At 42.4% G+C, this 15,939-nt stretch overlaps 1 protein-coding gene across 8 annotated transcripts in view; it reads left to right on the top strand.

Moving 5' to 3' along the window:
* The first annotated feature begins 2,652 nt into the window (after positions 1 to 2,652).
* LOC115179138 (ATP-dependent RNA helicase DDX3X) overlaps positions 2,653 to 15,939 on the top strand; it is a 25,047-nt gene continuing 11,760 nt past the window's right edge. For 2 of the 8 annotated variants that reach the window (XM_029740427.1, XM_029740424.1), the window contains exons 1-10: positions 2,653 to 3,007; positions 9,533 to 9,584; positions 10,289 to 10,339; positions 10,902 to 10,949; positions 11,982 to 12,300; positions 12,437 to 12,544; positions 12,742 to 12,841; positions 13,126 to 13,261; positions 13,400 to 13,596; positions 13,966 to 14,126. In XM_029740427.1, coding sequence (XP_029596287.1) covers positions 2,963 to 3,007; positions 9,533 to 9,584; positions 10,289 to 10,339; positions 10,902 to 10,949; positions 11,982 to 12,300; positions 12,437 to 12,544; positions 12,742 to 12,841; positions 13,126 to 13,261; positions 13,400 to 13,596; positions 13,966 to 14,126 — 1,217 coding nt within the window. In that variant the 5' untranslated portion in view covers positions 2,653 to 2,962. Of the gene's footprint in view, positions 3,008 to 9,532; positions 9,585 to 10,288; positions 10,340 to 10,901; positions 10,950 to 10,996; positions 11,837 to 11,981; positions 12,301 to 12,436; positions 12,545 to 12,741; positions 12,842 to 13,125; positions 13,262 to 13,399; positions 13,597 to 13,965; positions 14,127 to 15,939 lie in introns of those variants that run through there. The other 6 variants (XM_029740426.1, XM_029740429.1, XM_029740425.1 and 3 more) reach the window with 5 other exon arrangements.

The following is a 15,939-nucleotide window of genomic DNA, read 5'->3' as shown; positions in this document are numbered from 1 at the left end:
ATTCTAGCTCATTCTCACCCGCAGGAGGAATGTCAAGGGGAGATTCTCAATTGCGTACACCTCGCTTCCTTTCTCCTCACCGCCTCCTCTAAAGTCATTGGACGAGAAAGCCAGATGTCCTTCTCCTCCAATGGTTTTTGAGGAGGCGAGGAGTTGCAATTGAGATTCTCCCAAGGACTGTTAGAAAGGCAAAAGGGATGTGGTGTTGACATAATGAGACTTTACAGCTGTCGTCCATTCCTTGATCTCTACCTAATATGACACAGTTTGTTCCTTGCCCAGTCAAAGTCGTGACTATAGAATTATCAGCACCAGTGTTCAGGCCTATCTGACTAAAACCAATGCAGCCAGGAAAACCTCGAGCCAGTGACCTTAATGTTTTCGATGCATCCACCATGCACACTACCTCCTGTGCCATAGAAGTCCAGAACTCCTGGCAGAGACTTCAGGACACCTAGATTTTGGGACCATGCATTCACATAACAAGGAGTGTCAGTACAGTAGCCTTCAGCTACCTGTTATGTCACAATGTGAAACACCTGGATTAACAACAGGGGAATACTACAAAAAGAGTAGGTTGGTGATTGATTAAAAGGCTTACTTTAAAAATGGATTAACAAATATAACACACCTACTCCTTTCAGGGTTTTTATTTTGACTATTTTCTACATTTTAGAATAATAATGAAGACATCAAAACTATGAAATAACACATGGAATCATGTAGTAAAAGTGTTAAACAAATCAGAATACATTTTATATTTGAGATTCTTCAAATAGCCACCCTTTGCCTTGATGACAGCTTTGCACGCTCTTTCTCTCAACCAGCTTCACGAGGTAGTCACCTGGAATGCATTTAAATTAACTAGTGTTTAAAAATATATTTAACCTTTATTTAACTAGGCAAGTCGATTATGAACAAATTCTTAGTTACAATGACGACCAAACCCGGACGACGCTGGACCAATTGTGTGCCGCCCTATGGGACTCCCAATCACGGCCGGATGTGATACAGCCTGAACATAAACTTTTAAATTCATTTGTGGAATTTCTTTCCTTCTTAATCCGTTTGAGCCAATCAGTTGTGTTGTGACAAGGTAGGGGGGTATACAGAAGATAGCCCTATTTGGTAAATGACCAAGTCCATATTATGGCAAGAACAGCTCAAATTAGCGAAGAGAAATGACAGTCCATCATTACTTTAAGACATGAAAGTCAGTCAATACGGAACATTTCAAGAACTTTTAAAGTTTCTTCAAGTGCACTATGATGAAGCACTATGATGCTTCAAGCACTATGATGAAACTGTCTCTCATGAGGAACGCCACAGGAAAGGAAGACCCAGAGTTACCTCTGCTGCAGAGGATAAGTTCAATAGAGTTACCAGCCTCAGAAATTGCAGTCCAAATAAATGCTTCACAGAGTTCAAGTAACAGACACATCTCAACATCAACTGTTCAGAGGAGACTGCGTGAATCAGGCCTTCATGGTCTAATTGCTGCCAAGAAACTACTACTAAAGGACACCAATAAGAAGAAGAGACTTGCTTGGGCCAAGAAACATGAGCAAAGGACATTAGACCGGTGGAAATCTGTCCTTTGGTCCGCATGTGTAGTTCCCACCGTGAAGCATGAAGGAGGAGGTGTGGGGGTGCTTTGCTGGTGACACTGTCAGTGATTTAGAATTCAAGGCACACTTAACCAGCATGGCTACCACAGCATTCTGCAGCGATACGACATCCCATCTGGTTTGCGCTTCGTGGGACTATCATTTGTTTTTCAACAGGACAATGACCCAACACACCTCTAGGCTGTGTAAGAGCTATTTGACCAAGAAGGAGAGTGATGGAGTGCTGCATCAGATGACCTGGCCTCCACAATCACCTGACCTTAACCCAATTGAGATGGTTTAGGATGAGTTGGACCGCAGAGTGAAGGAAAAGCGGCCAACAAGTGCTCAGCATATGTGGGAACTCCTTCAAGACTGGGAAAGCATTCCAGGTGAAGCTGGTTGAGACAATGCCAAGCGTGTGCAAAGCTGTTATCAAGGCAAAGGGTGGCTACTTTGAAAAATCTCACTACTGTCATTGGTTACACTAATTGCAGTGTGTCTACATAACCTGGTTCAATAATTCATGACATTACCTTGAGGAAGGCAGTGATGCCGAAACGTTGGTAAATACCCGTTAAATTGCTGGGAGATTATACATGGAGTGTGCGACTCTTTATTTTGATAGTTTATCGTTTATTCGCAGTTAGTCAGCACCTCCACACAAACTATTATTCTGGGTGTGCGCCAGCTCATGTTTTAAAAAAAAAAAAATCTACTTTGAAAAATCTAAAATATATTTTGAGTTGTTTAACACTTTTCTACATGATTCCAGTATTTTTCTCAATGGACAAAATAGGAAAAAAATAAAGGACTTGAATGAATGAGTATGTTAGGTATGTCCAAACTTTTGACTGATAGTGAATGAGGTATTGACTGTCATATACTACTGAATATCTTTAATTCAACTATGACGCTGTCGATTTTTACAACATCACAATTGAATATGAAATAGTCAAGCAAATTATACAAATGTAGCCAGACTTTTAAAAACTTTTTGGAAAGGGTGATAAAATGTCGCGATATGCGCAATGTCCTCTGCTCTTTGTGGTTGTCTCAACCAATAAAATCTCGCTTTGGGTTCCTGCTTCTAGCTTCCATTACACCACGACACGCACCTTCACCAGTTAGTAAGCGGTGTCGGTATAAAGGCTTTAGACCACCGAACTATAGTGTCATGAAAATAAGCAAAAAATAATTTACAGTAATATAATATAGCAACTGTGTCTTTAAGCTTCATTCATTCGGAAATTGACAAAAGAAGAAAAGACGAGCGAACCTAAGGGACGTCGACAAACCGGCAAACAAAGAGATCCCTTCTCGACGACAACATTTTTCCTCAATATTCTTTAGTTATGAGTCATGTGGCCGTCGAAAATTTACACGGTCTAGAACAGCAGGTGAGTTTTAAAAATTTGTGTTGATATCTATAACACGTAAAAATGAGTAGAACGAGTCTGAAAATGCAGTCGTGGATACCAAGCTAGCTGGTTAGCTTTGCTCGCTAGCTACGTTAGCTGTAACTGCGTGTGTTGTCTAATCTCTGGGTAAAATGGAGGCCGGTGGGTGAATATGGTTGGTGACGATGGCGGTGAACGTTCAACAATGCAGTATTTCTCACGATTGGGTTGTTCCTTCACTATACCTCTAAAACATGCAATCTAAACCTTATGTTCAATGTTGGCGACATTCAAATGTTTTTGTATCTTTCATTTATTCACTTGAGTTGATGATTGTTAGCCTGCTTGCTAGTTTGGCCTCTAGTTAGCGTTAGGTACGTACGCTAACATGAAAGCTAGCTGGCTACATTTTCTTCTGCGTCACTGTCACATTGTTTTAATCCCGAAAGAACAAAACGTGTTTATGCTTTGCACAGTTGCTGGCTAGCAACGACTGCATTGTTTGGTTTTTGTTGCCATGTTAAAGAACCTGTCATTGTTAAGTCATCCAGTTGTTTTTGTCACCTGTAACGTTAGTCCAGCCTACAGTATCCAGGAAAACACCCATTAATTTGGTATGGAAGCATTATAAAAATGAGTCTTGCTGTAAATGCATTTGTCAATGTTAAATATGGTCAAACATGGAAAATGAAACCTAACATAATTCGTAAGCTGTCATGACATTGTCTGATAGTCAGCAGATGCATATTTGACATGTGCTTGGCAGTGTGAAAGGATGTTGGGTTGGTGGGGGCCAACTTATTTTGACACAGGAAATAAGACCCCCCATTGAGCCATGTTGGTCACGCTCCATGATAACCTGTATTTGTCTGTTAAAGCAAAGGACTCGAGGGGAAGAACTTCGGTAGCAGTATATACATTTGAGCAGAGAAGAATCCAGTCCAACTCTGTAATTGGAGTGTTTTGGTAGGGTGTTAGGGAACGAAATCACGCTATGGTTCTGGTGTTACACATTGTATTGCATGTTATAGAGAAGCTTCTCATGAACACACAATACTTTATTTTCTGATGATAGGATTTACCATTGCTGATATCAAACGTTCAAGTGATCTAAAAAGGTTGAGACAGGTCATTGTCAATAATGGCATCAAATACATTTTCTGATTTCTTAAATTAAACACATTGTCCAGTATTTCATACTGTTAGGACATTTTCAGGGCTGATGTAGAACAGAGATTATTCAAATAAAAATAATAAATTATTAACTGAAAATGCTATGTTATGCAAATTAGGCACTTAATATGCAAACCAGGCAGTACAGAATACATCATTACTGTAATTTTAGCCCAATTGAAAGTAGGGTGGTCATATTAACAGATCTAAATGCTTTATACCAAACTGAGTTTGCAAAAATTTGAAACAATTTATGAAATTAGCTTGTGACTTTTTACACGACTTTATGCAAATTACATACTTAATACACTCCTACACTCACTCACACACAGCCTAATGGCGTCTGCATGCTTCCCATCTGCAATCATTTGGAACAGTTCGTGCATTTATTTTAACAACAGTGTTACGATTTTGTTCATTTTGGTTTTCGGCTATTTTTTCCCCCCAGCTGTTCACGCCCCTTTGTCTGTGAATGGTCAGCAGTATGGATTCTTCAATGAAGTGTGACATTCCAATGAGAGTAATATTTTTCACTTTAGAAATAATGCACCAAAACTCTTTGTTAGATGTAAAAAAAATAAATAAAACAACAACCTCGACGATTTACAGATTTCTTGTTGTCTATTTTGACCAAGTGTATACTGGCTACGGTGTCTCAAGATGGACAAAAAGTACTATTGCATCTCTTTTCTAGTTTTTCAAGCGAAGGTCTTTTTTAAGGGAGTATACGAGCACACTCGTTTGACTTGCCGACGCATGCGGAAGGCTTAAGACACACTTCTCAGCATCCCCACACACTTACCCAACACACACACTTCTCACTAAGTCTGAACTGTAACATGGAAAGCTACTAGTCTAATAACGTACACTACATGGCCAAAAGTATGTGGACACCTGCTCGTCGAACATCTCATTTCAAAATCATAGGCATTAATATGGAGTTGGTCCCTCCTTTGCTGCTACAACAGCCTCCACTCTTCTGGGAAGGCTTTCCACTAGATGTTAAACATAGCTGCAGGGACTTGCTTACATTCAGCCACAAGCATTAGTGAGGTCGGGCAATGATGTTGTGTGATTAGGCCTGGATCGCAGTCGGCGTTCCAATTCATCCCAAAGGTGTTCGATGGAGTTGAGGTCAGGGCTAGAGGTTGACCGATTTAATTAGGTCCGATTTCAAGTATTCATAACAATTGGTAATCGGTATTTTTGGACACCGATTGTGGCCGATTTTATTGTTTTTTACACCTTTATTTAACTAGGCTAGTCAGTTAAGAACACATTCTTATTTTCAATGACGGCCTAGGAACGGTGGGTTAACCGCCTTGTTCAGGGGCAGAATGACAGATTTTTACCTTGTCAGCTCGGGGATTCGTTTTTGCAACCTTCCGGTTACTAGTCCAACGCTCTAACCACCTGCCTTACATTGCACTCCATGAGGAGCCTGCGTGGCAGGCTGACTACCTGTTACGCGAGGGCAGCAAGAAGCCAAGGTAAGTTGCTAGCTAGCATTAAACTTATCTTATAAAAAACTATCAATCTTAACATAATCACTAGTTAACTACACATGGTTGGTGATATTACTAGTTCATCTAGCGTGTCCTGCGTTGCATATAATCGATGCGGTGCCTGTTAATTTCTCATCGAATCACAGCCTACCGTAAATTCCGGACTATAAGCCGCAACTTATTTCCCAGGCTTTGAACCTCGCGGCTTAAACAATGACGCGGCTAATATATGGATTTTTCCCGCTTTCAATTATTATTATTATTTTTTTAAACACATTCTGTGACGTGCTCCGTTTTTTGGCGGCATGAAGCTTTCGTTAACCCGTTCGGCAATATCATTGGTCTAAGGTCAAACAACTTTTTTGTTTACTGTTTAGATTAAATCGAGCGCTCTCAAACTTCCCATCATTCTGATTACGGTAGTCATTTTGTCACCCTCGTCATGGCAAAGACACGGAGAAATGCATATGATGCAGCTTTCAAGTTGAAGGCGATTGATCTGGCTGTTGGAAAAGGAAATAGAGCTGCTGCACGGGAGCTTGGTCTTAATGAGCCGATGATAAGACGTTGGAAACAGCAGCGTGAGGAATTGACTCGGTGCAAAAAGACAACTAAAGCTCACTGCTAATTTTTTATTTTTTGTTACAAGCTGTGTTTCGTTAAAGCCTGTGTAAAGTTCATTTGTTTCAATGTACCAGTAGGCACCTGCGGCTTATTTATGTTCAAAATAATATATATTTTTAAATTCAGTGGGTGTGGCTTATATTCAGGTGCACTTAATAGTCCGGAAATTACGGTACTTCGACAAACGGGTGATGTTTAACAAGCGCATTCGCGAAAAAACACTGTCGTTGCACCAATGTGTACCTAACCATAAACATCAATGCCTTTCTTTAAAATCAATACACAAGTATATATTTTTAAACCTGCATATTTAGTTAATATTGCCTGCTAACATGAATTTCTTATAACTAGGGAAATCTGTGCAAGCAGTCAGGGTATGTGCAGCAGTTGGGCCGCCTGGCTCGTTGCGAACTGTGTGAAGACCATTTATTCCTAACAAAGACCGTAATTAATTTGCCAGAATTGTACATAATTATGACATAAGGTTGTACAATGTAACAGCAATATTTAGACTTGGGGATGCCATCCGTTAGATAAAATACGGAATGGTTCCGTATTTCACTGAAAGAATAAACGTTTTGTTTTCGAAATTATAGTTTCCGGATTCGACCATATTAATGACCAAAGGCTCGTATTTCTGTGTTATGTTATAATTAGATATTTTATAGAGCAGTCTGACTGAGCGATGGTAGGCAGCAGCATGCTCGTAAGTTTTCAAACAGCGCTTTTGTGCGTTTGCCAGCAGCTTTTCGCTGTGCTTCAAGCATTGAGCTGTTTATGACTTCAAGCCTATCAACTCCCGAGATTAGGCTGGTGTAACCGATGTGAAATGGCTAGCTAGTTAGCGGGGTGCGCGCTAATAGCGTTTAAAACGTCACTTGCTCTGAGACTTGGAGTAGTTATTCTCCTTGCTCTGCAAGGGCCGCAGGTTTTGTGGTGCGATGGGTAACGATGTTTCGAGGGTGGCTGTTTTCGATGTGTTCCTGGTTCGAGCCCAGGTAGGGGCGAGGAGAGGGACGTAAGCTGTGCTTGTTACACTGGCAATACTAAAGTGTCTATAAGAACATCCAATAGTCAAAGGTATATGAAATACAAATGGTATAGAGAGAAATAGTCCTATAATTCCTATAATAACTACAACCTAAAGCTTCTTACCTGGGAATATTGAAGACTCATGTTAAAAGGAACCACCAGCTTTCATATGTTCTCATGTTCTGAGCAAGGAACTTAAACATTAGCTTTTTTACATGGCACATATTGCACTTTTACTTTCTTCTCCAACACTTTGTTTTTGCATTATTTAAACCAAATTGAACATGTTTCATTATTTATTTGAGGCTAAATTGATAGTATTTATGTATTATATTAAGTTCAAATAAGCGTTCATTCAGTATTGTTGTAATTGTCATTATTACAAATAAATGTTAAAAAAAATCTGCCGATTAATCGTTATCGGCTTTTTTTGGTCCTCCAATAATCTACCAAACCCAGATTTGTCCATCGGACTGCCAGATGGTGAAACATGATTCATCAAACCAAATCACGTGTTTCCACTGCTCCAGAGTCCAAAGGAGGCAAGCTCTACACCACTCCAGCCGATGCGTTGCGCGTGGGGATCTTAGGCCCATGGAAACCCTTTTCATGAAGCTCCTGACTAACGGTTACATTTACATTTAAGTCATTTAGCAGACGCTCTTATCCAGAGCGACTTACAAATTGGTGCATTCACCTTATGATATCCAGTGGAACAACCACTTTACAATAGTGCATTTAAATATTTTTAGGGGGGGGGGGTTAGAAGGATTACTTTATCCTATCCCAGGTATTCCTTAAAGAGGTGGGGTTTCAGGTGTCTCCGGAAGGTGGTGATTGACTCCGCTGTCCTGGCGTCGTGAGGGAGCTTGTTCCACCATAGGGGTGCCAGAGCAGCAAACAGTTTTGACTGGGCTGAGCGGGAACTGTGCTTCCTCAGAGGTAGGGGGGCCAGCAGGCCAGTTCTTGTGCTGATGCTTCCAGAGGCAGTTTGGAACTCGGTAGTGAGTGTTGCAACCGAGGACAGATTTGTACTTGCTTCAGCAGTCCCGTTCTGTGAGCTTGTGTGGCCTACCACTTGCTTCTTGACGTTTCCACTTCACAATAACAGCACTTAAAGTTGACTGGGGCAACTCTTGCAGGCCAGAAATGTAACGAACTGACTTGCTGGAAAGGTGGCCTCTTATGGCAGTGCCACGTTGAAAGTCATTGGTCTCTTCAGTGAGGCCATTCTACTGTCAGTGTTTGTCTATGGAGATTGCATGGCGGTGTTTTCAATTTTATACACCTGTCAGCAACGGGTGTGGCTGAAATCCACTAATTTGAAGGGGTGTCCACATACTTTTGTGTTAGTGTTTCATAAAATACAGTATTGGGATTTTTGGACATTGGGTAACCGCTGATACTTTGTTTAAAAATGCTATGTTTTTCTTTTAGTGAAAACAGATTTGATTACTGTGTTTTTTTAAAACTATTTTCCTTGGTCCATTATTTCTCCCTCACCAAACACCCTAGTTTTGGGTCTGTATTCCTGTAGCCCAGGGCTGCCCAACTTTCTTCCTGGACATCTACTGTCCTGTAGGTTTTCAGTCCAACCCAAATTTAGCATATCTGATTCAGCTAGTTAAGGTCTTGTTGAGCAGCTAAATGGTAGAAACGGGTGTTAAATTAGGGTTGGACGGTAGATCTCCAGGAAGACGGTTGTGCAGCCCTGTTCTAGCCTATTGGCAGTTTTGAGTGTCTGCCTTGTAAGAAACTATATTTGGTTGCTTGCAAAGGTACACCCACGGTAGACTGCTCTGCAAAATGTACAATTGAAACTTACTGTAATTGGATTGTGGTGGTGGGGGGCAACAACTAGACAGGGGAGTTCCCTGCTTCACATATGTGTAATGGGGAAGCACTGTAGTATAAGGGATATTCATGTCTTTCTGGAGATCAACAGTTTGACACTTTATTTGGATAGTGTGACCATCTGTTGATAAGCAACTGCTGGTGTAGGTTAGGGAAAGGGTTAGGGTTAGTAGATTGTTAGTTGAAATGTTACTGTAGAGCATCTATAGATGGAGTGTTACCCAGTTTGTCACCCTTTGTCTTGCAGCTTACTGTCCTATATGCATGTTTCGAATTACATTTATCCGTAACAGTGTTTACTGTAGTACCTAACTGTACGTTTCATTTTCTATTTCAGCTTGCTGTCCTAGGCTTGAACAATGCTGACGGGCAGGGCGGAGGCACTGGCAGTAAGTGATCTCTACTCTTTGAGCCAAAGGACATCTAGGTTGTGTTATGGTGATCCTTTTCTTTTATGATCACTTGGTCTGAAGCAGCCTTCACTCTTATCCTTTCCTTCAGGGCCATTGGGTGGTTCAAGGACTGAATCTAACCCCCCCCCAGGTGGCCTTTTTAATGGATAGTTCATACCCAAAAGTCAAAAACTTGTCAGATGTTTTAAGACCTTAGAAGTGGTCTGAAGTCGAGCTGAGTTGGTGTTCTGCAGGAATCTGCAGATAAATTATTGTTACTGTCCAATCACAGGCCCACGGAACATCCCAGTCCTGACATCATTGGCCTTTGTGGGAGAGAGACTAGAGTAGGGAGCTTTAAACTATTGGGAGTGACTCACATTTCCATCACTGTATTACTAGGTTCATTTAGGTATAAGATGCCATCAAGTCATTTTAATTTCACTTATTTATTTTTAGCCAATTCATGCTCTTATCATTTATGAGATTGCGTAAACGCCATTTAAGTTAATTTTCCTCATTTGGGGTACAAGACAGTTTTCAGTAGTTTTTTGTTTAATCAAACAGGCCAGATAGGCTACTTAATCCCTATTAAATTAAAGGGATTGAGACATCCCTAGAATAAGACTAGGAACCCATTAGACCTGTTTGTCCGTTTTGTATACAGTACTGCCCTTGTGTTCACAAGTCTGTCTCTCTAGGGACCTGTTACATTCCACCTCATTTACGGAACCAAGAGGCTTCCAAAATTGGTAAGTGTCGTCCCCCCCATCAACACTACCACCTCTGAGGTATGCCAGTTGGACACCGTAAAAATGCCCTGGCCCCCTAGTGGTCAAGAATGCCATAATGCATTGTAGTGGCCCATAATAAACATTTACTAAATTGATTGAGCTAGCAACAATGCTGTGAAATTCCCTCAACTAAAAAGCAGACAATTAGCTTTAGTTTTATCTTGACAATAAATTCTTGCTGGGCTGGGACAAGGTCAGCTAGAGGGTGACCCGGGTGTATTGATTTTCTCCACTTGTTTGAAACAGTGGCGTAAAGGTTGCGTTAGAATCCCCATCTTATATAGCCAGCCGCTTGTTTTTATCTCATCCCAAAAGACACTACAGGAAGACAGACACACAACCGTGCATATCCAATGTCCTGGAGTCCATTTTGTGACAGCATCTGCGAACTGCTTTGACAAACCATCAACCACTCCATTTCCGTGCTCTTACTGGCCAACATTCGCAGTACATCGGCAGCATGTTTTCATCATGAAGCCCCTCCCCCCATGACGTTGTTTTTTTTTGTTTTTTTTTGCAGCAGATGCTTTCTCTAGACCGAGCGCTTTGTCAATGGCACCAGGAAGCTGTAAGTCCCTTCACAGTCCGCTCTTTGGCTGAGGGAAGCTCTGGCGTTTTTTAATTTTAAACGTTATCTTTATTTTATTCTGCATGTTTTAATTAAATTGCCTACCAGAACAGTGGTCTCACTCAATTAGAAAACAAGGACACGTGCATTTCGACAAGGGGACTGGAGGCTCTCAAATTACATCTTTAAAACCACATTCTCATGGGTGAAACGAAGACATGACTGGCTTTTTCCTGCATTAAGGGTGTTGGCATCTGCTCACATGCTTACATTTTGTTCAAACAACAATCAGCCTCCATTAGTTATGTCATTCCAACATACTGCTTAATTGCAAGGCTTCCATTTATTTGTGTGTGGAATTGAAAGTGGTAGGTATTAGCAAATTAATGCTGCTTGCATAACAAATGTTCCTTAATCGGGACCCTAGTTAATGGGCCAAATTATTGACTTGTGTAGACTGTTTTATTGTATGGATTGTGTATTGTTTACTGGGAAAATAAGCCGGGTCATTTTTAAATGAAATATTTCCCTTTTCAGAGGCATCCATACGTAACAAGTGGTGGGTGTCTGGGATGTGAAAGTCAAATGAACCAAGAAGGGCGTGGTTCCATTGTGCCCCTAACCCCTACTAGCTCTAAAGGACCTCAACACATTTCTTACAGCCATCCAGTTTGTTCTAATCTGTGAACATAGAAAGGCTAAGGGGAAGTAGCTAGAGGCTGAAATGGAACTAGGCCTACTTGGTCCAAATCTCTCTTCCTACAGGGTCCGTTACTGCCTACCGCCGTTGTGCCCTTGAGCAAGGCACTTTACCTCTAGGTGCTCTAGGAGTGCTGCTCTGCCCGCTGCCCCGTGTTGCTCCCAGCCTGTGGTGTCTGTCAGATTGGGTACTGTGACAGCAACAACTAAAGAATATCTGTGCAAATGGACCAATAGACAAAGTATTGTATTGACAGCGTATGAGGAGGAAACCCTCTTGTACTATGGGAGTCACCATGTCTCCCCTCTATTTCCTTTCTGTTTTTACCCAAGATACGCCTGGCGGTTGGGACGGTGGACGCAACAACGGCTTCGTGCAGAATGGTTACCACGACAACCGCATGAATGGGGGTAACCGGTACAACAGTGGCCCGCCTCGCATGGAGAGGGGCAGGGGGGGTGGAGGTTTCCGCAGGGGCGGGTCCTACAACCCAGTACAGCCTATGCAGAACGCTGGCATGTTTGGCGTCTACGACAACAAAGATGGCGGCGGGTGGAACACAACTAAAGATGCCTACACCAGCTTCGGCGCGCGTCCCGACAGGGGGAAGTCTGCTTTTTTCAACAACGGCGGGAGTGCGCCCCGAGGAAGGTGAGAAGACTAGAGATTTCACCCCCAAGCCCTCAGCCAACAGCTCTCAGGTTCCTCAGAGTTCAGTGCTGTACCATGAGGCAACTCGTTAGCAAGCTAGCTTTCCTGACCCCTGTGGTTATGTTCTGCTTGACAGTTACCCGCGTGGAGGGTTTGGAGGCAGTGGAAACAGCCGCTGGGTGGAGGAGTCCAGGGATGACGAGGACTGGTCCAAACCCACTCAGGCCAATGAGCGCCTGGAACAGTGAGTAGTAACCTAACCCCCCCCCCCCCGCTTTCTGCATACTAATGATATTTCAATAATGAGGACTTACCATTGTCATTTTACAATACATCACTATCCGCTATCCCTGTCCTTCATCAATATCCCTCTTGTTAAAATGGTCAAGTAGACCTTTCTCTGTCACTTTCCTGACCTTCTGTGTTTCTGCTTCTCCCCAGGGAGCTGTTCGCTGGTGGCAACACAGGGATTAACTTTGACAATTACGACGACATTCCCGTTGAGGCCACTGGCCAAAACTGCCCCCATCACATTGACAGCGTGAGTCCCCAAGTATTCTAGCCAAATAACCCTGTCTTAGATCCAGTAGCCCTCATGTCCTATTAGTCAGCATTTTGTTAGTATTTTTCAAAACCAGAAGTGTTTCCCATAGGATCTACTGAGCAGCTTGTGTGGTGCTGTTGATCTCCCTGCACATATCCCCCCCCCCCCCCCCCCCTTCCCCCTGAAACAGAGTTGTGTGAAAGCTGTTTGATGTTCATTTGAGTGACTGGTTAAAGCTGTTTGGTGTTCATTTGAGTGACTTGTTTGTCTTTGTATTTCAGTTCCAAGACGTAGAGATGGGAGAGATCATTATGAGTAACATCGCCCTGACCCGCTACACTCGGCCCACTCCGGTCCAGAAGTACGCCATTCCAATCATCAAGAACAAGAGGGACCTGATGGCCTGCGCCCAGACAGGTTAGAACCAGAGTGAACTAGAACCACTCCAAATTGGATTGGTCTGGAGAGCTATATGCAGATATGACTTACAACAACTGTATTGTACTGTAGTTGATTTAAGTATAGGTATATGACTAATATAAACTGGTCTCTCAGGTTCCGGTAAGACTGCCGCTTTCCTGTTGCCTGTACTGAGTCAGATTTACACTGAAGGCCCAGGAGAAGCCCTCGCTGCTCAGAAGTCTGGAGGACAGGACAATGGAAAGTATGGTCGCCGTAAGCAGTACCCCCTCGCTCTGGTCCTGGCCCCCACCAGAGAACTGGCCCTGCAGATCTACGAAGAGGCCAGAAAGGTAAGCAACTGCCCCCCTCTCACCTGGGATGTTATTGCGGGTGTAGCAAAATGCTTGACACACCCACGCAATGTGACCACACACACAGAGAGGACAGACATCCCATCAGCACCAATACCAGCTAGGTCGGTAGCGGTCTGCCAGTGGGCCTCTATCTCTTTGTCTCTGTTTTTGTGTTGACGGCCAACCAGCCAAGGTTGGTATTAGGGAACTGCAGTGTAACACACAATCATTGTTTGTGTTCTCCTTTCTCTCTCTGTACCCCGTATTCCCCCTCTCCCTTCTCTCTCGCTCTCTGTACCCCGTATTTACCCTTCTCGCTCTCTGTACCCTGTATTCACCCTCTTCCACCCCTCTCTCCTGCTGTAGTTTGCATACCGGTCCCGTGTGCGTCCTTGTGTGGTGTACGGAGGGGCTGACATTGGCCAGCAGATCAGAGACCTGGAGCGAGGCTGTCACTTGCTGGTGGCTACACCTGGACGCCTGGTGGACATGATGGAGAGGGGCAAGATTGGCCTCGACTACTGCAAGTGAGTAGACTTCCAACAGTCTGGACTGCTGGCAGACTGAGCTGTCCCAGACATAGCGTCTGGTTTTTGACTTCATTGTTTTTGAAAGGTGCAGACAAGTTACAAAGGCCCAGTCACTAGGCACTTTACCTAGATGAATAACCTAAGCCCTATTCGCATTGGATTAGTTTTACTGGGAGAGATGGGATTAGTTTTACTGGGAGAGATGGGAGTTATGTGAACAAATCACCACATCTGTAATTTAAGTCCTGTTCAAATCTTCCATGTCAGTCATTTTTAAATAGCAGGAGAGTAATAAATCCAGGTGGAAAAACCTAGCATTTTTCGACTATCTCCAAAGTCCTCTGATAATATTAGTCCTGTGCGACTCGATCCCTGTCTTGTCAGAGTTTGACAGGCATTGCTCGTGGTTTGAGCAAGAAACAATAACTGATTAGATGGGTTTTAACTTCTTGGGGCTATGTGGGACGTTAGCGTGCCACCCGTGGCGCACCCTATCAACAGCAGGTGCATTTCAAGAGCGGCAAATTTGAAACCAAATAAATGTCAAAATTCAAATTTCTCAAACATACAACTAACTTACACCCTTTGAAAGATAAACATCTCCTTAATCTAACCACGTTGTCCGATTTCAAAAAGGTTTTACGGGGAAAGCATAAAGTTAGGTTATGTTAGGAGAGTACATTGACAATAGCTGTGTGTAATGTATTGTCGATTCAAAGACAGGCGTCACCAAAACCATAAAATCAGCTAAAATTATGCACTAACCTTTTACAATCTCCATCAGATGACACTCCTAGGACATTGTTAGACAATGCATGCATTTTTAGTTCTATCAAGTTCATATTTATATCTAAAAACAGCGTTTTACTATGGCGTTGATGTTCAGGAAATCGTTTCCCTCCAATACCGGCAGTCAAGTCATGACAACAAAATAATGAATTAATATTAGAAAACATTGGTAAAATATTATATTGTCATTCAAAGAATTATAGATTTACATCTCTTGAACGCAATCGACTTGCCAGATTTAATATTAACCTTACTGGGAAATCACACTTTGCAATAATCTGAGCACTGCGCCCAGAAAAATACGCATTGCGATAGACTAACCGCCATGTTGGAGAGATCTAAAATCGAAAATACTATGTAAATAATCCATTACCTTTGATTCTCTTCATCAGATGTCACTTCCAAAGAATCCCAGGTCCATAACGAATGTAGTTTTGTTCAAAAAAGCTCATCATTTATGTCCAAAAACCTCCGTGTTGTTAGCACATGATCTAAGCCAGCCGGACTTCACTTCACGAACGGAAAAAATATATTTACGTTCGTTCAAACATGTCAAACGTTGTATCGCATAAATCATTAGGGCCTTTTTTAACCAGAACATAAAATTCAAGGCGGACCATTGGGTTCTCTTTTAAAACGTTTCGGAATGAGAGTACCCAACATGAACTCGCGCGCCAGGTGTCTAATGGGCCATCACCGTTCCAAGGCTCTTCTTCGGTCAGATCTCACTGTAGAAGACTCAAAACACTTTGTAAAGGCTGGGGACATCTTGTGGAAGCAATAGGAAGTGCCAAAACATTCCTCAGCCCCTTTGTTTTTCAATGGTATAGGCTTAAAGTCAATTCAACACATCAGGTATCCACTTCCTGTCAGAATCTGTCTCAGGGTTTTGCCTGCCAAATGAGTTCTGTTATACTCACAGACACCATTCAAACAGTTTTAGAAACTTTAGGGTGTTTTCTATCCATATATAATAAGTATATGCATATTGTAGTTACTGGGTAGGATTAGTAACCAGATT

This window comes from Salmo trutta, chromosome 39, assembly GCF_901001165.1.
Source record: "Salmo trutta chromosome 39, fSalTru1.1, whole genome shotgun sequence".
NCBI lineage: Eukaryota > Metazoa > Chordata > Actinopteri > Salmoniformes > Salmonidae > Salmo > Salmo trutta.
Note: the sequence above shows the minus strand (reverse complement) of the source record. Positions and strands in the feature narration are given on the sequence as shown.